The 24,321-nt window shown below is 35.0% G+C and overlaps 1 protein-coding gene across 1 annotated transcript in view; it reads left to right on the top strand.

Moving 5' to 3' along the window:
- The window catches only part of MALRD1 (MAM and LDL receptor class A domain containing 1), a 609,315-nt gene that overhangs the window by 265,580 nt on the left and 319,414 nt on the right, over positions 1-24,321 (top strand). The window contains exons 25-26 of the mRNA XM_064368444.1: positions 10,551-10,798; positions 15,002-15,293. Of these exons, the coding sequence (XP_064224514.1) occupies positions 10,551-10,798; positions 15,002-15,293 (540 nt within the window). The remainder of the gene's footprint in view (positions 1-10,550; positions 10,799-15,001; positions 15,294-24,321) is intronic.

The raw sequence follows: 24,321 nt of genomic DNA, 5'->3' as shown, positions 1-24,321 counted from the left end.
ATTTCCTTTTCATTTATTTCTTTGGTAAACCTTAAGCACCTCCAATAGAAGTGGCCCTAGAGCAAAAACAAAGTAAAACAAGATATGACCTGAATAATTGTGGTCGTTCTTGTCTAGTAAGAGATGAGTAAATAAACACTTGTGTTTTCTGAGAGTTAGAGGAAATGCCAAGTACTTTTGGAGGGGCAAAATGAAGTTAATTTAGTCATATATAAATACTAATCCCAATGTGGGTTTTCATAAAAGTAACACACTGCTTTGAAAACAGCCAGTGTGTTTTCAGAGATGTTATTAAGCATGGACTGGGAATAGCTTTTGTTTTATTTGAGAAATTATGTTGGAAAGTGGGTCAGGTATCGCAGTGTTACTAAGACAGGCTTTCTGGCAAGGATCAGCTCTCCTGATCTTGAGGAATTCATTAGAGTTGGCTGCAGCTGAGTAACGGAAGCTAAGACCACATTCATTGTCTTTCCAAAGTTACCATCAGTGGTCCCTGCTCTCATTACCGCAGTGTCTTAAGTGGCATGTGTTAGGGTCATATTTTTCATATTATAAAATCAGGTAGTTCACAGGGAAGAAAATATTATATGTGAGGGACTTCTCTGAATCACTCTTGAGATTATCCATATTTTCCACCTGTTTGATATGTAATGTGCCTTGTGAATTTTCAAAAGATTGTTGCACATAGGGTTTTTCCAAATTATTTACCCTCAAACTGCATTTTTTTGTAGGAACACAAATTATGTATGTCACAATGTGAAAAATTTTGTTTAATATATTCATTATTATTCACAGAATAACAGCATTCACAGGAAATCACTATATCATAAATTTCTAATGATAATCAGCAAGTGATATTAGTATTTTTAGCCTTTAATTTTGAAATAGTTATAAATTCATAGAACATTCAAAGATAGTACAGAAAAATACTGCATACCCTTCATGTGTTTTCCCCTCAGTGGTTACGTAACTATGGTTCAGTATCAAAACCTGGAAACTAATATTGGCTGAATGTGTGTGTAAGTCTGTAGCATTGCATTACATGTCCAAATTTGTGTAAAGCATCTTTGCCACAATTAAGATACTTCATATTTACAAAGATCTTCCTTGAGCTAGTTCTTTATAGTCAAACTCATTCCCTTCATCCCTAACATCAGGAAGCCACTACTTTGTTTTATATCTCTTTGCTTTATCATTTTGAGAAAGTTATATAAATGGAACCATACAGGATGTGACCTTTGAGAAGAGGTCTCAAAGACCTTCATTCTCTCAGCATCGTCCTCTTGAGATCCATCAAAGTTGTTGTGTGTATAAATCACGTTTTCCTTTGTATTGCTTAGTCATGTTTCGTGCTATACACGTAACATACCCGGGTGGTATTTTCCATAGTGACTGCATCATGTCACACTGCTACCAGTAAAGTAGACAGGAACGAGTTTTTCCACAACCTAGTAATCATTTGGTGTTTTTACTATTTTATTTTTACATTACCCATCTTATAAGTGAGGAGTAATATCTCATTATGATCTTAATTTACACTTCCCTAATAGCTAGTTATGTTGAATATTATTTCCTGTGCTTGTTTACAATCCATATATCCTCTTCGCTGAAATATCTCTTTTGCCCATTCTCTAATTAGACTTTTTATAACTATGTTGATAGTTCTTTATACATTATGGGTATAAATCCTTTGACAGATTATGCAAATGGCAAATATTTTCTCCCAGGCTTTGGGTTGTCTTTTTGTTCTTTTAACAGGATCGTATGCAGAGCAAATATTTTCAGTTTTGATGAAGTTCAATGTATTGATCTTTTCTTTTCTAGATCATGCTTTTATATCACGTCTAAGAATACTTCATCAAGGCCTAGGTCCCTGATTTTCTCCTATGTGTTCTTTAAAAAGTTGTATGGTATTATTTTACATTTAAGAGTATGAACCATTTTGTTAATTTTTGTATCAAGTATCAAATTTTGGTCACAGATTTTCTTTTATTTTTGCCTATAGCTATCCAACTACTCCAACATCATTAACAAGATTGTCCTACTTTTATTTAATTGATTTTGTACCTTTGTCAAAGATTAGTTATACTTAAATGGAGGTATTTCTGTTCTATTGATCCAGGTATCTATTCCTCTACCAATACAAGACAGTCTGGATAACTAAAGCTGTATCATATATCTTGAAATCAGATAGATTAATTCCCCCTATTCTTCTTTTTCAAAATTGTTTTAGTTATTCTAGTTCCTTTGATATTCTATACAAATTTTATAAAAATATGTAGCTACAAATTATTTTGATGGAACTTTGATAAAAATTGCATTTAATACCATGGAAATTTGGGGAGGAGTCATATTTTTAATGTATTGAGTTATCCAATCATAAGCACAGTAGGCTTCTCCCCATTATTTAGATCTTTGATTTCGCTCATCAGTGTTGTATAGTTTTCAGCATACAAATTCTGTGTATGTCTTACAACATTTATACCTATTTCATTTTTTGAAGGATTATAAATGGTATTATATTTTATTTTTTATTTCTATATTTCTAGGATTCAGAAATAAAATTTAATTATTAAATTTTCATTAAGTAATATGGTTTGTCAATCTTGTGTCCCGTGACCTTGCTGACTCATTTATTAGTTACCAGAGTTTCGTAGTACACTCCTTAGATTTTCTTTGTGAACAGTCATGCCTTCAGAAAATAAAAACAGGTATCAAGTCCCTCCCCTCCCCACCCTTCCCCTCTTCCTTCTCTCTCTTCTTTCAGTAGAATCTCACTCTATCCCCCAGGCTGGAGTGCAGTGCCACGATCTTGGCTCATTGCAGTGTTTACCTCCCAGGTTCCAGTGATTCTGGTGTCTTAGCCTCCTGAGTAGCTGGGACTACAGGTGTATCCATCATGCCTGTCTATTTTTTGTATTTTCAGTAGACATGGGGTTTCAACATGTTGGCCAGGCTAGTCTTGAACTCCTGGCCTCAAGTGATCTGCCCACCTTGGCCTCCCAAAGTGTTGGGATTACAGGCAAGAGCCACCATGCCCCACTGGTTTTAAGTCTGTCTTAGTTTAAGTTCATTGAAACAGCCACCTACCATTTAGACTTTTGTATATGATTTATTGTACTCAATTACAATTAATCCAAAATTTTTCATTTCCATCCTAGCACTTACCCATTCTGTTAAAATGTGAGAAAACTCCACTACATGCTTATTGATGAACCAGACCCAACATCTATTATGTTGTTAAATTAATTGATCAAATGAAACACCAGCCAATAAAGGATTCATTCCTGTAACTTCCCTGACTTGGCAGACAATGGAGGTAAAGGAAGTCACCTAATTCCTGACTCAACAATTTCGTAAGAAAGGATACATTGATTCATACCAAAGGCCTTTTCAGCTGTCAGCCTCCCTGTTGTAATAATGTTTTTCATAATACTGAATCCACGTTTCCGTATTTTCTCAGTATGGGTTTTGAGTATGCTCTCTAAATGGAACAACAAAGCCTGGATGACAGCACGTCTGTTTATAGCATGGTTTACTGAAGCCCACTCTTCGAACTTACTGCTCAGAGAAAAAAGAAATTTTCCTGTCAAAATAGTGCTGCTTATTGACAATGCACCTAGTCACTCAAGAGTTCTGATGGAGATATAAAAGGAGATTGATGTTGCTTTCATGCTGCGAACACAATATTCATTTTGTTGTCCATGGATCAAGGACTAATTTTGACTATCAGGTTTTACTGTTTAAGAAATATACTTTATAAAGCTACCACTGCCATAGAGGGTGATTCCTTTGATGGATCTGGGCAAGGTAAATTGAAAACCTTCTGGAAAGGATTCACCATTCTAGATGCCATTAAGAAATTTGTGTTTCAAGGGAGATCAGAATTCTAACATTAATAGGAGTTTGGAAGAAGTTGATTTCAACCTTCATGGATGACTTGGAGAGCTTCAAGATTTCAATGCAGGAAGTAACACAGGTATGGTGGAAACAGCCAAAGAACTAGAATTAGAAGTGGAGCCTGAAGATGTGACTAAATTGCCGTGATCTCATCATAAACTTGCAGAGGAATTGCTTCTTACAGATAAGCAAGGAAGTGGTTTCTTGAGATGGAATCTACTAGTGGTGAAGATTCTGTAAACATGGTTGAAATGACAACAAAGGATTTAGAGTATTACAACTTAGTTGATAAAGCAACAGTAAGGTGATAGAGGACTGACTTCCAAGTGAAAAGAAGTTTTGTGAGTAAAATGCTATCAAACAACATCACATGCTACAGAGAAATCTTTAGTGAAGAGTCAACCAATGTAGCAAACTTTATTGTTGTCTTAATAAATTGCTACAGTAGCCAACTTAGCAGCCACCTTCAGCAACAACCATCTTGACCATTCAGCAGCCATAGACATTGAGGCAAGACCCTTGATCAGCAAAAGTGTTGTGATTCACAAAGGTTCAGATGATAGCATTTTTTAGGGATAAATTATTTTAATTAAGGCATTTACATTCTTAGTCATACTGTTATTGCACTTTTAGTACACTGTAGTATACTGTAAACATAACTTTTATATGCACTGAGAAACCAAAAATTTTATGTGATTTACTTTACTGTTATATTCACTTTTTTGCAATGGTGTGGAATTGACAGAGCAGTATATTAGAGGTGTTCCTGTGTATCCACATACACATGAATTTAGATAGAATAGGGTAAGAATAAAATCTGTGAACTTAGTTAAAGGGCAAATGGAAAATATTTTTATGATTTTTGCAACGTTTTTGTAAGTTTGAAACTATTTCAAAATAAAAATTTGTAAAAATATTGTTAAGAAAATGAGAAATGCTAACTTAAAAAATTTAAATAAGTCCAAGACTGTTATTTTTAAAAGTAGAGGTAGTAGATAAAATTTTATAAATTTTTAATTTAAAACAGGGAAGAAAGATACAAATAAATGTAGTTTTGCTAAAGGAGACATAGAAAGTATATAGAGACTAATAACTGTGCTAATTTGTAAATGTCAATGAAATAATTTCTAGGGGAAAAATAACCAAAATTAACTAATAAAGCAAAAAACCTCAAAAGATTGTTAACTATCAAATAAGTTATCAACAAATGTCCCCAGTTCTTTCTCCTGGGGTAGATACTGCAAAGTTCTATCACATTTTAATGAACTAATAATGCCCAAAGAAACCATTTTAACCATATGAAAAGATAGAATTTATTTTATTAAGCTAACATATCACTGATAATGAAGTCTCCAAAAATCAGACAAGTGAGATTCAAGCACACTGTGAATATACATGCAGAAAAACTTAAAATGCTAGCAAACTAAATTCATCATAATATATATAGTATTCATAGTAATATGTCATGCACTTTGAGATGAAGATCTAATAACACTTTAAGAGTATTTTAATGTTTTAATACGTTAATATACCCAAATCACTGAAGAAAATAATAGCAAGCTGATAGGTGCTAAAAATACTTGTTTAAATTAAGCAGTGGTTTCTTATGATACGCAAAGCATACCTACGATTATTATTATTTTTTATATATATATTTTTTTGAGATAGAGTTTCACTCTTATTACCCAGGCTGGAGTGCAATGGCGTGATCTCGGCTCACCGCAACCTCCGCCTCCCGGGTTCAGGCAATTATCCTGCCTCAGCCTCCTGAGTAGCTGGGATTACAGGCACGCACCACCGTGCCCAGCTAATTTTTTGTATTTTTTGTAGAGATGGGGTTTCACCATGTTGACCAGGATGGTCTCGATCTCTTGACCTCGTGATCCGCCCGCCTCGGCCTCCCAAAGTGCTGGGATTACAGGCGTGAGCCACCGCGCCCGGCCCACCTATGATTATTTTAACGTGTTAAAGGTGATCTATCAAATTAATGTAAATATTTTCCCTGTTCCATTTATTTGATAGATCAAAGGTGATCTATCAAATAAATGGAACAGTGAAAATACTTATAAGTTTTAATGTAGCCTCCAAAATACTTACATTAAGATCAAGAACATGTCAAACTATCTACTAATAGTATTACTGTTTAATATTACTTTTTTTGGTCCTGATCAGTATATAAGACATGAAATGAAATTAACGATAGCCAAATTATAATTATTTTTGAATGATATGATTATATAGCACAAAAGCCCAAGAACTTCAAAAAAGTAAACATTCAAGTAACTGGGTTGTATAATGTCCACTGAAAATTTGTGTACACTGGGTCACCTGGAATTTTAAACTCATGGTCACCTGGAATCTCAGTATGTGACCTTATTTGGAAATAGGGCTTTTGCAGATGTCATCTAGTTAAAGTCCTGCTGGATAAAGGTGGGTCCTAATTCAATGACTGCTGTCCTTATAAGAAGAGGGAAAATTGGACACAGACTGACAGAAAAGATGATGTGAAGACAAATAGGGAGAATGACATGTGATTGATGTGATACAGCTACAAGTCAAGGAACACTAAGATGGCCCGTAGCCACCAGCAGCTATGAAGAGGCAAGGAAGGATTCTCTTCTGTAGGTATCAGAGAGAGCATGTTGCTGCCAACACCTTCATTTCAGACTTCCAGCCTGAAAAAGGAGTCAGAGAAAAACTTGCTGTTGATGTAAGCCACCCAGTTTGTGGTACTTTTGTTATGCAGGCCTAGAAGACAAATGAGTCTCAAAGTTTCCCAGCTAAGAAAGTAAGAAAGTGTCACACTCTGAATTGGAAACTAGCTTCTCTGACTAAGCCTTCTGCTTGTTTGTCTTAACATCAGGATTTGAAAATCTTGTCCTGTATTATTAGCATAGTATCCTACAATATGTTAATAGTTCTGCCAAAAAGAGAGAGAGAGAGAGATTTCTTAGTCAAATAAGTTGGGAATATACTCTATTGTATAAAGAAATAGCTTGCATATTGTGGGAATTCTCAGAGCCTTTAATATATTCGCATCTTTTAAAATCTTTCAAAGAAAGATAAAATTTATAGAACTGATCCCATTCATTTGATTGCAGAATCTTCTTCCTTTGAATGATAAATTGATATGTGTAGGACATTCGTATTCAGAAGAACAGTTAAAGAAGTGATGAACTACATCATGGTATAATACCTCAATAATCACGCCAAACTGAATGACTGCTGTCTTCATGTTGTTGCCTACTCATGGAAGAAGGAGTCGCTTAGGGAATGTTTTAAATAGACACTTGTACTTTCTTATCCCGTTGTATTTGTAAATTTGTTTTATTTTAGCTGTCACTCCTAACTGCTGCATTCCACATCATAAAAGGGAGTAGTACTAATGGAGCCACGTCATACTCTTCTTCAGCTCAAAGCTCTGCATCTTACAGTGGAATACTAAGCATAGTTTAACTCTGAACTTCAGCTTTCTCATCAACCAAAATCAGAATAATAACTATTATATAGAGACAAAGAGAGGATTAAATGAAATGGCAGATATAAAGAGAATGTTTTAGGACCTGGCACACATTATATTTAATACACAGTACCCCTCCTTTCCTATTTTCCTAAATGTGCTTTATTTATAGAATATGCTCAGTAAATTTATGTTGAATGAATGCATAAATAAAATGGTGAGATTTTAATTTTTTGAGTTTGATGATAGGACCTTAAAAGGAATTATATTATGTTCCTTCAAAATGGCTTTTGCAGATGAGACATATGTTATACCTATAGAGATACTGATCAATGGACAAATTACAGCATTTAGAAAGGTAGAAACTAGTTTGATTGATTACACAGCTGTAGACAAAGGTGATCATTGTCTTCCTGATGGCACACCTGCCTGGCATTGGCATTAATTGCACCATGAAATGCCAGGAATTGGCATCAGCTCCCAAGACTATTTGCTGCTTTTCTTACCTGGTGCCTATGGGAAATAATAGGGTATGAAATTATAAGTTGTTTCCCCTCATCGTGGTGACGTGAAATTCAAACAACCTATGTTTGCTTTTTTTATTTTCCCCACTGGTATATTAGAAGTAAACTTTCCAAGGAAACATAGCTTCAAAACGAGGGAAAAGATCAAAAGAAAAATAAGATTTACATTGTAAAGATCTATGTAGCAATGTTTACATGAATAAAAACATCAAATCTGTTTTTCAGCAGCACACATAATTTTCTCATATGAATGGCCTCTCTAGATGCTGCTGTATATGCTAATCTGTTGCTCACAGGCTGCTAAATTTTCTAACACAAGGCAGCTGAATTATTTACTTCATTTTATAGTTCTTAACCAAGACAGCAGTTAATATTCTAAACTAGATGTTGAGTTGGCGTTCATTATTATTTCCCAGTCCTTTGAAATGATACTTAGAACCTCAGTATTCCGTACTACAAGAGATTATAAGTATTAGAGTGTATTCTAGGAAAAATAAATTACAAAATATATAACAAATGACATTTGAACACTTAATTAGCAATTAGATTTTAAAAAGGCATTCTCTTGATTTGATGGCATAAATTATGACAGAAAATTTATCTCTATCCTTGAAGACACTACAGATGTGTATTATCTTGACTGTTAAAACAATTTAGAAAAACAAATTATTAGTATTGATGTTTTCTTTAAGTGATCTTTTTTTCAGTTCTTTCAAAAGCTAAAATAATCATTTTCAGCTCTTTTTCTTTATTGTAGAAGTTCCTCACTCAGAGGTGTAATAAAGTTAGCTTACATTTTAGTCTTTTCTTACATATCCACGAATGACATGGAAACAATGGTAAAACTTGCATGTTTTCTTTTTTAATTTTTAAAATTTAATTATTTTTAGAGACAGAGTCTCACTTTGTCAGCTAGGATGGTCTTGAACTCCTGGCCTCATGTGATCCTCCCACCTTGGCCTCCTAAAATGTTGGGATTACAGGAGTAAACCACTGCACCCAGCCTCGTATGCTTTCATATTCTCTACCTTATAAACTATAGAGAATACAGGGTTTATTTGCATATTTAGACAATTTTATCTGACTTAGGATAACTTTAAGTGTATATCCATACAGGAACAAACAAAAACCTCACTGATTTGATGCCAAGCACAACAGAACTTGGACTTTCTTAAAGAGTCATATACAATAAAATAGAGTAGATGATTTGTCCAGGAATTACCATAGCATCTGTGGGATTATCTGCCTTTCTTTGGCTTGTGCATTGGAGAGCAAGTCCCTGAGTATTTTGATGACAGAGTCATTGTACCCTCATTTGCCTTAAAAAATTTGAGCAATTGTTCAAATGAGGTTTCTTTAAGAGAGAAACATTTATCTGAAGGCTTATCAGTATGCTACCATAAGTTCTTTTCAAGTATTTTTAATTTTTGGACACTATCTCACTTATGATTTTACAGATTTTTATTTCAGTTATAATCTTCAAAAAACTTCATAAAGAATTGTTATTAAATAATTCTAAACAGTACATTTTGTTACTTATGATTAAATTACTCATTTTTTTGTTTTGTTTTTGAGACAGAGTCTCGCCCTGTCACCCAGGCTGGAATGCAGTGGCACAATCTCGATTCACTGCAACCACCACCACCCGGGCTCAAGCGATTCTTCTGCCTCAGCCTCCCTGAGAGGCTGGGATCACAGGTGCCCGCCACCACGCCCAGCTACTTTTGTATTTTTAGTAGAGGTGGGGTTTCATCATGTTGGCCAGGCTGGTCTCAAACTCCTGACAGCAGGTGATCCGCCTGCCTTGGCCTCCCAAAGTGTTAGGATTACAGACATGAGCCACTTTGCCTGGCCTCCCTCATTGGTTTTATGCAGAATCATGAATATTGATTTAAAAATGAAATATATCAAAAGTCCTAAATAGACAGATTTATACGGTGTGACAACTTCATACCACAAAGTTCAGTTTTGTAACATCTCCACTGCCATTTTCAGCTTTATAACTTACCTGAAGCACGATAAAAAGATGCCTGTGTAATCACTACTATCTTGAAAACTGGAAAATATAAGAACTTAAGCAATGACAGTAATAAAATACTTCAAAAAACACCTGGGAGATAGTTTGTTATTTAATATAACTTAACATATTTAATTTCTTTAACTTAGTACAATAAGTTAATTCAAATTATTACACCTTTTACCTCACTTTTCTGTTTCATAATTTTCTCATCTTAAAACATAGAACTGTTCTAAAAAATACTATGATTAATGATAACTTTTGCTCAGGGCAGCATTCCCCAACCTAAAATGCATTGTACAGTAATAAACTTCATAAATTTCTTACCAAGACCTGAGAAGCATAGATGAGAAGTCAGAAGAAATAAATTACATTGACTAAATAGGTGTTTAGAGGAGGAAATGTGTGAAATGCTAAAATAGTTTATCGACTTTGGGATCAGATTTGTAGAGAAATGAACTTACATAACTCATGGAAGTAGTTGTGTGTATAGCAAACCAAAATAGTCTATTTCTATGTTGCTATCAGGATAGCATTACAAGATTCCAAATATTACATGACACAGCAAGATCACTGCAATTTTGACTTGCATGTTTTAAAGTCAGTGAACTTCCATTTTCTGTATTATTTATTTGGAAATATTTTCTAGGTACCTCCAGTGGGCACTGTGATTTCGAATTTGATCTTTGTTCCTGGGAGCAGGAGAAAGATGACGACTGTGACTGGAATCTGAAAGCTAGCAGCAACCCCGTAGCAGGCACAGAGCCAGCAGCAGATCACACTTTGGGAAATTCATCTGGTCATTACATCTTTATACAGAGTTTGTTCTCTCAGCAGCCCATGAAAACAGCCAGAATTTCAAGCCCAGTTATAAGTAAGAGAAGCCAAAACTGCAAGGTATGGGGAAAATCAAACCCATCATCCAAACAAATACAGAATTATTGTGAGCAACTGTTGATAAATTTATGTATGGAAAATAGAATGGCTGGGGTCAGGGAAAAGATGAGTTTGAATGTATTCAACTTTGAATATGTGAGGGAGGAAAAAGACAAAGTTCAGAATGAAAGGAAAGGATTGCTGTAACTGTTGGAAGAAGAGTTTCTCCTATGTATAAATTCCATGGATGTTGAACTACTGGAAACCATTGGAAAATTCCATGGTTGTTATTCACAACCATGAATACACCTTGGCAAATACAGAAGTAAGATATCACTTGTTTTCTCTTCAGAAGTTTAGTAATTAATAAAACTATAGAAATTTTACAAACAGAAACAGAATTAAACAGTAGTATATAATTAAATATCTCTAAGAATGAATAGTAGAGATAGAGCCACAAAAAAATGTTGGAGAGGTCTTTATGAAAAACAAAAAGGAATCTGAACTTAGATCTAATGCAAGTAGAATAATTTCTTCAGGCAAGAAGAAAACATGACTTAGTCATTAGCCTGTGAAAATTTCATGAAAACATCTGTGGAGAATTAAAAGTATAAATAAAATTGTATGACTCTATGGGAAAAGCGGCAGCCTCATATGATAACTACACATTTATAGGGTTTTCCACTTTCCTTTGTTTATTGTTTGCTTTTTTGTTTATATTCGTGAAAGACTTTAGTCAGCTAGGCTAGGAACTAAATTTAGGTTTCCATATAGTACAAATTAAGTGTTTAGAGATCACAAGCACTCAGAGATCTCTTGCTTACAAGAGATGGATACAGAAATAAATATGTCATTTATTTGTGTTTACAATAAGAAATGTAGTCTCTGTAATTTCTGGACACATGTATTCTGATTAGTGTTCCCCAATGTTTGAACTCTGAAAGACAAGAGAATTACATCCAGAAAATTACTAGCTGATCAGATAAGACTGGTGGACACTTGTGTGATTTAAACCTTCACTGACTCCAGCTTTAACTTTCCTCCCTCCCTCCTTCCCTCCCTCGTTCCCTCCCTCCCTTCTTCCCTCCCTCCTTCCCTCCCTCCCTTCTTCCCTCCCTTTCTCTCCCATTGTCTCTCTCTCTCTCCTTCTCTCTTTTTCTCTCTTTCTCTCACTCTGTTGCCCAGGCTGAAGTGCAGTGATCTGGGCTCACTGCAACCTCCAACTCCCAGGTTCAAGTGATTTTCCTGCCTCAGCCTCTTGAGGCTGAGTAGCTGGGATTACAGGCATGCATCACCACGCCCAGCTAATTTTTGTATTTTTAGTAGAGATGGGTTGCCCAGGCTGATTTCAAACTCCTGACCTCAGGTGATCTACCCACCTCAGCCTCCCAAAGTGTTGGTATTACAGGCAGGAAACACTGTGCCCGGCCCAACTTATACTTCTCTGTGCCTGTGTCCGCAACTAACAGAGCCCTAACCATGGGAGAGAGACATATCAAACAGCCTTCAGCACCTTGCCACTGCATAGTATTAATACATGTTAAAGTTTTACTTTACTTTAAGAGTTGTTCTCTCTCATTGTGAGTTGATTTTATAGTTTAACTCTGATAGAGCAATTTCATCTGTCACATAGACAGTGAAGATTTCCTGCAAGGGAAGTGACATGATCGGTGAGGGGTTTAGTGATAGAACTTGGTCAGCAGTCTAGAATGGAAGGAAATCTGTGGAGAATTAAAAGTAGAAAGAAGGTTGAAGCTTGTATGGCTCTTTGGGAAAAGCAGCAGCCTCATATGATAACTGCAAAACTTAATTAAATTGGCAAAAATTGAGTTTTTATCAAGTATAGTTTTTATCTGTTTTTTGCTGTCTTCCAGTACTTGGTACTTTCTCAGGAATAAAACCCAAGCACACTAGATTTTCTGTATGTTGGCTGTGTATCTATAAATTTAGCACTATGCGTCTATAGATATTCTGAAAACCACAAATTAGTTTTAGTCTTATAAACCTATGTAAATATTAAACACAGAATATGAAAATTCCAGGTCAACGTCCAAGCTTTTCTATTTAGACACTTCTGAAAATGTCCAGTGGATGTTTTTCATACTGTAGTAACTCAGGATTTAATCCATTGCTATTTTCCCCTGGTGCCAGAACTAGAGTCCCCAATGTTTTAAACATCTGTGTGAGAATAATGAAGTATTCCTAGAATAAATGTCAAAAAATTAATGATGAATGGTTCACTTTATGAATATTTATGATATAGATTGAATAAGAGCAAGTAAGGAAAGATTCTGCTGGGAAATCTTGGGTCTCCCATATTAAAAATATATTCATCAGGTAAGCAGATTGACCTCCCAGATTTTTATGAGAATCACCTCTGTCCTTTCACCTTGTGGAATACCTTTCCAGCAGAGATAATCAATTTTTTTTCTTTGTGGGGGTTGGTGTATGGGAAGGATGCATTTAGAGGCTGATGAGAGAAGACATCAAACCTTAATGATTTTTTTTAAGATGGAATCTCACTTTTTTGCCCAGGCTGGATTACGGTGGTGTGATACCTGCTCACTGCAACCTCTGCCTCCCAGGTTCAAGTGATTCTCCTGCCTCCTGAGTATCTGGCACTGCAGGCACGCACTACCAAACTCAGCTATTTTTTTCTGTTGTCGTTGTAGTTTTAGTAGAGATGGGGTTTCACCAAGTTGGCCAGGCTGGTCTCAAACTCCTGACCTCAGGTGATCCGCTTGCCTTGGCCTCCCAACGTGTTCGGATTACAGGCATGAGCCACCATGCCTGACCAATGCTTAGCAGATTTTTACTCAGTCTTACTATCCTGTGTTTAGGCTTTGTCGTCACCAGGTGTTCCCTTTGGAAATAGGGGTGTTGGTGCATCTGTTTGCATGTTAACCTAATGGCATCATTCAGCAAATGACCTGAAGAAGATAGATATATTTACTGAGACATAAAACATATACCTCATATTTGTTGCACATATAAGACAAACGCAAAAGGTGGTAGAAGACCCTCTTTGTAGCTGCAGGCGGTGTGCCGCACAGGTGGCCTGGGTCCCCCAGGGCCTGTGCATGCTGTCCAAGAGGTTGGGCCCTGGCCACTTTGTTTCTCACTCAAATGAGTCATGGCACCCAAGTTTCACCAGTACCAGGACAATTCATAATGGTCATGGAGCTCATGTTGGAAAAGTTAGTGAATAGAACAAGTATTTTGGGGTCATAGAATAATATTTGAAGATTTCATCAGCTGGAAGATGGGTAGAGTCACTGCATGGCTCATCTATTCTTAGTTGATCCTTTCTGAATTCATGCGTTGCATATATTATTGAATGGTGCTCATTTTTCCTCTTGTAGAGTATAATATACGTGACCGTTACTATTTCAAACATGTCTTTTTCCTGTGTGCAGATCATTCTCGTCACTGTTTTTCCTCATTCACACAAATGACAAGACAAAAGCTTTAAAGACATTGAATTCCTACTGCTCCTAACCTGTCCTGTTCATTTCCCAGAATTTTTCCTGACTTTTTCCACTGTGTAACAATTACTAAAAATCTAGTAAATTCCATCTTTGCAACATTGAGGTATTAATCTGAAAATACTTTTTTTTTTATTTTTACTCAGAGAAAAGCTCTCCAAGCTGTTCTGCAAAGCCCCATTTGTAGCATTTCAAGTAAAATTTGGATAATTACTGTTCTGGTGGTTTTGCTGTATTTAAATGGAGCCTGGAGAATCTTACAGAACTGAAAAAGTGTTTCAAGTACAAGAACGGCAATGGAATAAGCAAAAGAAGAAAAGAAAATGATTTAAGTTTCATGAGATTAAAAAAAATCTTCTTTCACTCCTGTTATTTCTTAATCATGAAAAGTCTATATAATGCATTGCAATTTAATGATCTTGTATTCCTTTGACAAAAGGCTGTAAGAGTTTATGGAGGAATCTTGCTTTTAGAAGTCACAGAAAGAAAGTAAACTCAGCCCTTTTTTCCTACTAAATTTTTATTTCATTCTTACTCTCCTGTCTCCCCTACATTGCAACATATAATTCAAGGCTGCTCTGACTTCACTCACTGTTAAAGTGCACAGAGAGCAAGAGAATAAACAGGTGTAATTTTCCTACAGAAATCTGTTAATAAAGAAGAGGGCAATGTGATAGAATTGAAAATAAAATCACATTAATTATACTAATATATGTAATATTCCTTTTCTTGATTACAGATTATTTTTCATTATCACATGTATGGAAATGGCATTGGGGCACTCACCTTAATGCAGGTGTCAGTCACAAACCAAACGAAGGTTCTACTCAACCTCTCTGTAGAACAAGGCAATTTCTGGCGGAGGGAAGAATTGTCGCTGTTTGGTGATGAAGACTTCCAACTCAAATTTGAAGGTAGAATTGGAAAAGGTCAGCATGGCGACATTGCACTTGATGACATTGTACTTACAAGGAATTGTCTATCACTCCATGAATCAGTGCAAGAAGAAGTAGCATCGCCTCTTCCAACAGGTACATTCTGATCTGTGTGTGTTTGGTATTTTTGCACGGCGAAAGGTGAAAGGAAGAAAGATAATGCAAAAAAAAAAAAAAAATAGCATAAACACCTAGCAATTTATTGCTTTTGTAAAGAAAATACAGGATCTCTTTAAACTTAAATAAAATTTCTCAAGCCTTTAGTCATAAAAATGTCTTTCACATTTTCCCCAAGCTTTCATCTGTTTATCAGTTCCCGGCTTCTCTGTTTAGTCAGCTTCCTCTTAGATCAATAAAATAAGAGAAGACTCCTTTGTTTGCAGTCTGCTTCAGAATTTAATCCTAAACAAACATCTATTCACTTCCAGTAAAACATAAGTAAATTGAGGACAGAGTTATTCAATTTTAATTGGGCGTTTTTGTTTTTATAATATTTGCCACCTTCTGCATGGACCCATGGATATGCCAATTTGATACCGAAACAGAGTAGATGATTGAATGTGTCCCTATCCTTTTAACCTAAAATAACTTTTGATAATTTATCTAAAGAATTTTATTCAAATGTTGAGTTAGCAGACGTTCAATATAATTTATACAGAGACAATGTTGTAAATGGAATTAGCAAGAACCATTAACCAATATAATATTAAAGGTCTGAGATGAAAATAAATGCAATGTATATTATTAACATGACAAAGGAGTAAATTTTGTTAGCCATTAATATGGCAGATATTTTTTTCTTTTCTTTTCTTTTTTTTTTTTTTTTTGAGATACAGTCCAGGTCTGTCACCCAGACTGGAGTGCAGTAGTGCAGTCCGAGCTCACTGCAACCTCTTCCTCCTGGGCTCAATTGATCCTCCCACCTCAGCCTCCTGAATAGCTGGGTCCACAGGCATGCTGCACCACACCTGGCTAATTTTTGTTTTTTGTTTTTTTGCAGACATGGGATCTCACTATGTTGTCTATGTTGGTCTCAAACTGCTGGGCTCAAGAGATCCACCTGCCTTGGCCTCCCAAAGTGCTGGAATTATAGGCGTGAGCCACCATGCCCAGCAGATATTAATTTTTTAAACCATGAGTTTAGTGTGGAAAACAAAAGTGTAGTTTCATTAATATTTAAATTATATTTATTATAATTGATCAATTTGAAAATGCTTTATTAAATGCAAACTGATTTGTTTGCTCTGGCTTGTAACATAGTAGGTGGAATGGACAATGTTGCCATTTCTGCCTTCCCCATTTATTTCAAAGAGAGTATTTTCATTTGGTTACAAGGAAGATTCTAGATAAATCTTTCCCAGTTGACAATTAGTTAAACATGCTCTTTGCCTGATGGGCTTCTAACTCTATATGGAATAATATAGAGGAAAGCAAATAAACATTTTAAGACTGTAGTGAAAAGGAAATATACGTAGGTGGATTTAATGCAAAGGTGATTCACATGCCCAGGACTACTTCTCCAAGAAAATCTTTCCCTTTCATTCTGTGTGGGATGTTTGGTGGCAGATAGAGGTTTATGTAAGTCCTGGTCCTTCCTTTGTAGAATAATTATTTGAATCATAATAAAAAATAATCTTCTAGGATCCAATTGGTGAGGGAGCAAAAGTTTTCTTTCCTTTTTTCTTTTTTTTTGGAGAGACAGGTTTTGTCATGTTGGCCAGGCTGATCTCAAACTCTTGAGCTCAAAGTGATCCACCTGCCTCAGCCTCCAAAAGTCCGGGAATTACAGGCAGGAGCTGCCATGCCAGGCTCAAGGGAGCAACATTTTTTTTTCTAAAAGAACATTAAAACACTTTAAAATTTAATAAGCAACTACTGAACAGGATACAAGAGAAACAAACCAATCTTCTTGAGGATTTTAAGACCTTAAGCTAGTAAAATATTGAATGAGGTCATTTTTTAGAAAACATGCAACAGGAAAATTTTAATATATGTACAAAATAGTGTTGATTATATGTTAATTATCAAATTAAGGGCACACATGAATCATGCCAGAGCTCTTTGAATAGCAGAATATTTGAGGGGTTGTATTAAAATTTTTAATGAATATATTTATTTTTTTAAAATGTTCTTAAAAAATTATTCTTAAAAATAATACAAGATGGTAAGTGGGTAGGAAAAAAAATGCCCTGAATAACTTTAATATTGAGTAGGAGGTAACTAAATGCCAGGAGAAATATTTAAACATTATGCAGTACTGAACACTAGATTGTATTCCTTCTGTATAACTAAATTTTTATACTCATTAACCAACCTCTCTTTACCTCCCCCCCCCACTACACTTTCCAGCCTCTCGTAACTACCATTCTACTCTCTACCTTTGTGGAATCAATTTTTTTAGTTCTCACATATGAGTGAGAACACTTGCTATTTGTCTCTGTGCCTGGCTTGTTTCACTTAACATAATATTGTTCATTTCCATCAGTGTTGCAAATAGGATGACTATAATTAACAATAATTTATGTATATTTTCAAATAACTAGAGGAATGGATTTGGAATGTTCCCAACATTTTTTAAAAAATGCTAAGTGTTTGAGGTGATGGTTATCCCAATTACCCTGATTTGATCATTACATATGGCATGCTTGTATTAAAATATCACATATGCCACTAAGTATGTATATTTACTGTGTATCTATAAAGATTAAAAATAAAAAAAGAATTCCTTGACATGTACAAGTATGAACAAATAAAAAGAAATACGGAGAAAAGGAAGCAATAAAAAAACTTTTATGAGGTTGTAGAGAAAACTAAAGGAAACATTCAGCTGGGGATATCTAATTTGAAATGTATTTATAGGATGCTCAAGAATTTGGAACTACACTTAGAGCTCATAGGAGGGAAAGATCCCTTCAGTATGTAAGGCAGGGCCGGTGGAATCTGAGCACTGGAGGACCACATGAAGGATATGCTGCTGAGAGTGTTGTAGGCAGGCTAAATGGCATAAGAAAGAACAGGGGTGGTGGCATGCAGACTGCAGGGTGGGCTGTGGGTGATAATTTGGCTGAGGTGGGCACCTTGTGTAGCTATCTGAGATATTACAAAGGAAACAGAGCCAAATTGTGGACCACCTTGAGTATTAGTTTAATTTTTTCTCAGAATGAACCTACATTGAAAGGATATTAAATGACCTTAGAAAACAAAGAATAAACAAGAAAGAATTTGATATAAGAATATAAAAGCTAATATACAAGGTTAATTGTATTAAACATTAATATAATTGATTACATTAAAATAAAAAAGTACATTCATATAGAATATGATAACTTGTGGGAATGTTTTCAGTAGAAAGACTCCAAGAAAAACAACTGAATGACTTTATTTCTATGGTTAGGAGCATTCCAAAAATTGAGGTGAGATAAAGTAATATAGGCATAGTTATCTCAGCTGTAATGCTTACATTCAAGTGAAGCAGATGACAAATAAATGCATGTAGAGTTCACCTTCCTATAAACTACTTGATATACCTTTAATTGTGCCTTCAGAAACTTTACCCATTTTTTGGTAAAAGTGAAATGCTAAACTTTGTTTAGAGACTCAAGCTGTGAAATGATTCTGAAGCACCTTAATGTCATTGTGAGTTTAGAAGACTCTGCAGAAGTCTCGGATATTAATATATATTAATGTATGTGTGTATATATAAATGTGTATATGTATATAGATATACACATTTATATATATATAAATGTAAATATATATAAATTTATATATATACACACACACACATGCATACTGGGGTTAGTCAGGGTTGGAATGTAGACAATATAAGTCACTCTAAATATTTTAAGCAGAGTGCAATTCGATGGAGAGAATTTTATATGTGTAAATTGTTTAAATGGTTGGATAAATGAGCTCTAATGAGGTCTTCCAGAAATGGCTCCCAGAATTAGCTCTCCATGAGACCAACTATTAATAGAGAAGTTACAGGACATCTTTCTTGGTGGGATATATTTATATCTATATCTGTGCATATCTGTATTTATCATTTATATCTATGTGAAGTTATAGAACATCTTTCTTGGTGAGGTACATCTATATCTATGTATATGTATATCTGTATCTATATCTAACATCCATCCATTATCTATATGGAGGGGAGGGTAAAGCCAGAGGTGGAAATAGTGGTATCTTGAACAAATAAAAAGCCAGAATGTTTATTTTGATATTCTTGGAAGTTGGTGCAAGCAAGTTAAGGAATACCATTAATTTCCAATAGAGTCACAAATGTAAGTCACATATTTACTTTTACATTTTCTAACAGTCACATTTTAAAAAATGAAATTAATTATGATGTATTTTAATTCAATCTACCCAAATTTTGCCAGCTTAATACAAAATCATGCCTGTAATCACAGCACTTGGGGAGGCTGAGGTTGACAGATCACCTGAGGTCAGGAGTTCAAGACCAGCCTGGCCAATATGGCGAAACCCTGTCTCTACTAAAAATACAAAATTAGCTGGGTATAGTCGCGGGCATCTGTAATCCCAGCTACTTAGGAGGCTGAGGCAGGGAGAATTGCTTGAACCTGGGAGGCAGAGGTTGCAGTGAGCTAAGTTCTTGCCATTGTACAGCAGCCTGGGCCACAGAGTGAGACTCCATCTCAAAAAAAGAAAAAAAAATGAAAAACGGCACCTCAGGGTCAAATGTGAAAGCATAGACACCATATTCATATTCTAGTGAATTAGGTATTAATATCAGACTCTCATTAGCTCTGTTTATACAATTTATCTGAGATAGTTTCCTCATCTATAAAGCAGAGATAATTTCCACGTGTTTCTTAGGCTCCAAGGCTCTTAAGAATTATAAGAGGTAACTGCCCTGGTAATTTATTTAACGTCTGGCATATGGTAGACATTTTTCAATAAAAATAATCTCATTTTACATTATCCTATATTTTTCATATTTTTACCTGTATTCTGTAGTTGATGTAAACATTTGACAGAAAGCGTCGTTTATTTGCATTTTATTAAGAACATGTTTCTTTCATTTGTTTTGGCAAAATTTTATTTCTTGCAGATATCACAAGCTTATCCTTATTTTATATTTCGTTATAACCATTCAGTCTTATTTATTGAAAACCTGTCATTTATTTTTGATGTCTCATGAGTAGTGTATATATGTGTATCTTTGGAATATTTAATGATTCTTAATTTCTCATTACTGCAAAAACACTTAACTTAGAATTTGCACAGAACAAACCAGGATAAGTGGCCTTATGTTTTACCAACAGTAAGAACATCCATTAAACTTTTGGAATGACTCTAGTTTACACAGACTTTTCATCTCTGTTCATGTGTGTAGGCTAACAACTCCATCAAGGATAGGTTAAAATAGAAAAGACAAGAGGGAAATACGTATATATTTAGGGAGATGCAATTGAGCAGAATCTGAAATCAGTGATTCTAATTAATCAAAATAGACCCAGGGCTTTATTAGCAAAAGTAATATTAAATTATTATTAAGTCCCTAGGAGTCATATTTAAGAGCTTATTTTGATGGCAGTTTTGTTAATTGCTAAATGATGAAGGATAAAAATAATTAATGAATTTTAATAAGAAAAAGACAACCAACCTTCATCTTTTAAATGTCCATATGCAAATTCAGCCATGGTCATTTGGTCTACTTATTGACAAATATTTAATAAACCCTATGCATATACAATCAGGGCAGGAGTCAAGTCATGTGTGTTTGTGTGTGTGAGAGCTTAATCACCACAGCTACTTCCAAATAGGAGTTATTTAATATAGCTATTTTGGGATATAACATAATCCGATTTCTTTTAAAAATGTATGTAAAACAATGAGGACTGAATATATTAGCTCATCCTTCAGGTCACTCATTTCCCTGCAACATTTAGCAGTGCTTTAAAACTAGTACTTAGTGATGAGAATGCTGGCACAGCAACTCAGTCAGAGTCCTGAGTTAGGAATATCTGGCTGGTTGTGTATGGCTCAGTAATTTAGTGAAACCTATACATGCTGTTGAGTGCAAAGTACATGTGTTCCATTCTGAGATTTAAAGACATAAACTTGGATCTTGACACTGTTTACTAACTCTGTGATGTCAGGTAGTCTACTTAATCTCTCTAATTCCTATCTTTGTTTTCTGTAAAATTGGGACTATTGGAATCTACTGCTGAGTGATTTGAAAAATAAATCCGATAGTAACATATAGCACTTCTTTAACAATGCATGGCATATGATTGGTGCTTGGTGTTACTTTGTTTTTTTTTGCCTCTCTTTATTCCTGCTAAGGAAACTATGAAATTAAACTATATACACGTTAACATTTCTTAAAAGCATTTATACTTGCTCTTCTTTTTTCCTCATGTTGTATTCACTACTCAAAGCAAAGGTTCAGATCTCCTTTGCCTCCCTGTTCTTTTCAGAATAAAAAAAGAGCTTTCAAAAAATCCCTAAAATGTCTAATTGCTAAATGTGATGCTTTAATTGATTATTCATAATAAGAAATGGAGAAGAGAGAGCAGTCACAATAAAGATCCAGAGATAGAATTGACATGATGGCCACTGATGGTTGAAGGAGACAAAGAAGAGATTATAGTTTTGAACCTAGAAAACCTTATAAAATAGAACTGAGATTCAGAGAAGCTGATGCGTTGGCTGGATATGATGTGTGTGGGAAAGAGAAAAGAAGTTCATTTTTTAAAATATTGGTATACCCCACGGAATATTTTCCAAATTAATGTTTTCCCAATAAAACACTTCTTGGTTTTTAATACCCAAACTTCACAGAATGCCTCTTTTTGCTTTTGTTTTTGGTTTTTGACTAATATCTATATTGAAAATACCTATTGACATCACCCCAAACTCACTAGGATAGTTTTCACAGTATGTTGGGCAAGAAAAATCACAAGTTCCATTCTAAATACAGGTTCCATTCCAAACTGGTAGACAAAGACGTTTTGAAGATTTTGTGGAGTAGAAATGGAGGATGTTCATCATGGGTGTTGCTGGAAGTGGGAGAAACAGCACAGCATCAGATACAATACTCTGTTGCGCAGTTCTTCCAAATAAATTTCACCACTGTTTTTCCTGTGTAGTCACGTTTTTGTCTAATTGGAACTATAAATGGCCCTAGAAGTTCAGAAAGCGTTGGAGAAAATTGTGGAGAGGAAAGCAAAGCAAGTGAAAAAAAACATCACAATGTAGGGGAAGGTAAATGAATAAACGATTTTGACCAAGGAGAGCTGGCTTTGATGAAGTAGATGAAAAATATAGTTAAAGAACTCTTGGAAAAATCTAACAGGGATTCACTCCCAAGTTTGTTTATATAAACATGTAATGTTAGTCTAAAGAAGACAGCAGTGAAGACCCAAAAACCCAGCTCATCACACTGATAGACATCACTGGTTATGGCCCCTGCAAATGCCATGATAAACATTACAGCTTTATTCATTTCACTGGTTTTCATGTGCATTTTAAGAACTTAGATGAGAATGATGGTAGAGATGTAATACATTATAATTATCCCCATTTATATAATGGGAAATTTAAAAAGAGAAAAATATAATTACTATAATTATAATGGGAAATTGCCTCTAGGATATAGCATTTCATTTATATAAGCAGGACATCTGACTTTCAGGAACTCATTACTAGCAGTATGTAAGAGGGGGCTCTACTTTCAGCTCTCCATGGGAGATGGTGGTGTATATATTTGGTCAGCACTTGGACTTGTGAGACTTCAGATCTCTGAATGGCCAGGGATGAACTGAGCCTTTTAAGGTCTGAAAGCTCTGTTTCTTTTCTGCTACCTAGGGATATTTAAAAAGTGCTTATCTTCTGTTCATGGGTCTAATAGCAAATAACCTAAATAGCTCCACAGCCTCTCTCCTTTAAATACGAGAGATTTTCCTTTTCTTGTATATTTGTCCCAAGAACTAAAATTTCTTCATTATGGCAGCTGGATGTCTACCCATCCCTCCTCACTCTCATTCCCAAATTCCTCTATTGGTAGTATAACTATATTTTACCTATCCTCCTCCTTCCAATTTCAGATGTTAGAGAACAGAAATTGTACAAAATTCTGTATGGCTTACACAGAAAACTACTGGAAATACTACCTAATATTTTTAATATAATTAAAATTGGTTTTGAATGTAAAAAAAAATAGTAAACAGTCTTATAAGTGCATCAATTTATTTGCCCAGTGCATCAATTTAAAAATGCATGACATCATTATGTATTAATAGAATGCTTTAGTAGAAAATAGTAATAACATTACATATTATCAATTATATTGCATATTATTATACTGTAATATTAGCTCATAGTAGCATAGTATTATTTTAAAATTTCTCTTTTGTTGTTAAGGTTAAGGTAACCAATTAAGTTTTTATTTAAAATTCATTCTTTCATGTAGCTTTACTGTGGTCTGATTATTACACACATTAACTATATAAAAGTAAGTACTGCTGCCTAAACAAGGTGTCATTATTTTATCAAATCACCCAAGGTTGGAGGGTTGGTAGTCTGCCATTTGCTGCTCAACAGCCATTCTCTTCTGCTTCTTGTAGTAATAAAACTCTCAATACTTAGATAGGCACATAGCTAAACAGAGTAAAGACTGTATATTCCCAGTCTTTGTTATCACCAGTGTGGAACATGTGAATAAATTTTGGCCAATAGAATGTGAACAGATATTATACATAATCTATAAGTTGTGCAATTAAAGGGAAGAGGCATTCTGTTCTCTGCTTCCCACTGCCCAGCAGGTGAATGTGAGGGTAGGAGCTAAAGCATCTATCTCAGTTCATGAGGTTGAAGAGCTGCCTCTTCAACAAAGAATGTGGTAGACGTGGTCTGGTTTCCATTACCCAAACACTAAAGAGCTTCCATATCAGCCTATGATTGCTTAGCTCATGTTGTTCCATGAAAAAAGAAAATAATCTCTCACTTGTTCAGTTCATCTTGTGGTTTGGCACAGCAGCTAAGCCTACATCTTGATAAAAGAACTTATTTCTTTCATCGTTATGTGCTATGTAACTAGGATATTTAACTGAATGTTGGCTTGTCACTAGTTATGCTCAGAAGATTTCTAATT

Source organism: Aotus nancymaae, unplaced genomic scaffold (genome assembly GCF_030222135.1).
Source record: "Aotus nancymaae isolate 86718 unplaced genomic scaffold, 86718_ANA_hifiasm-v0.15.2.pri h1tg000077l, whole genome shotgun sequence".
NCBI classification, from domain to species: domain Eukaryota; kingdom Metazoa; phylum Chordata; class Mammalia; order Primates; family Aotidae; genus Aotus; species Aotus nancymaae.
This window is presented reverse-complemented; position numbering and strand designations above follow the sequence as displayed.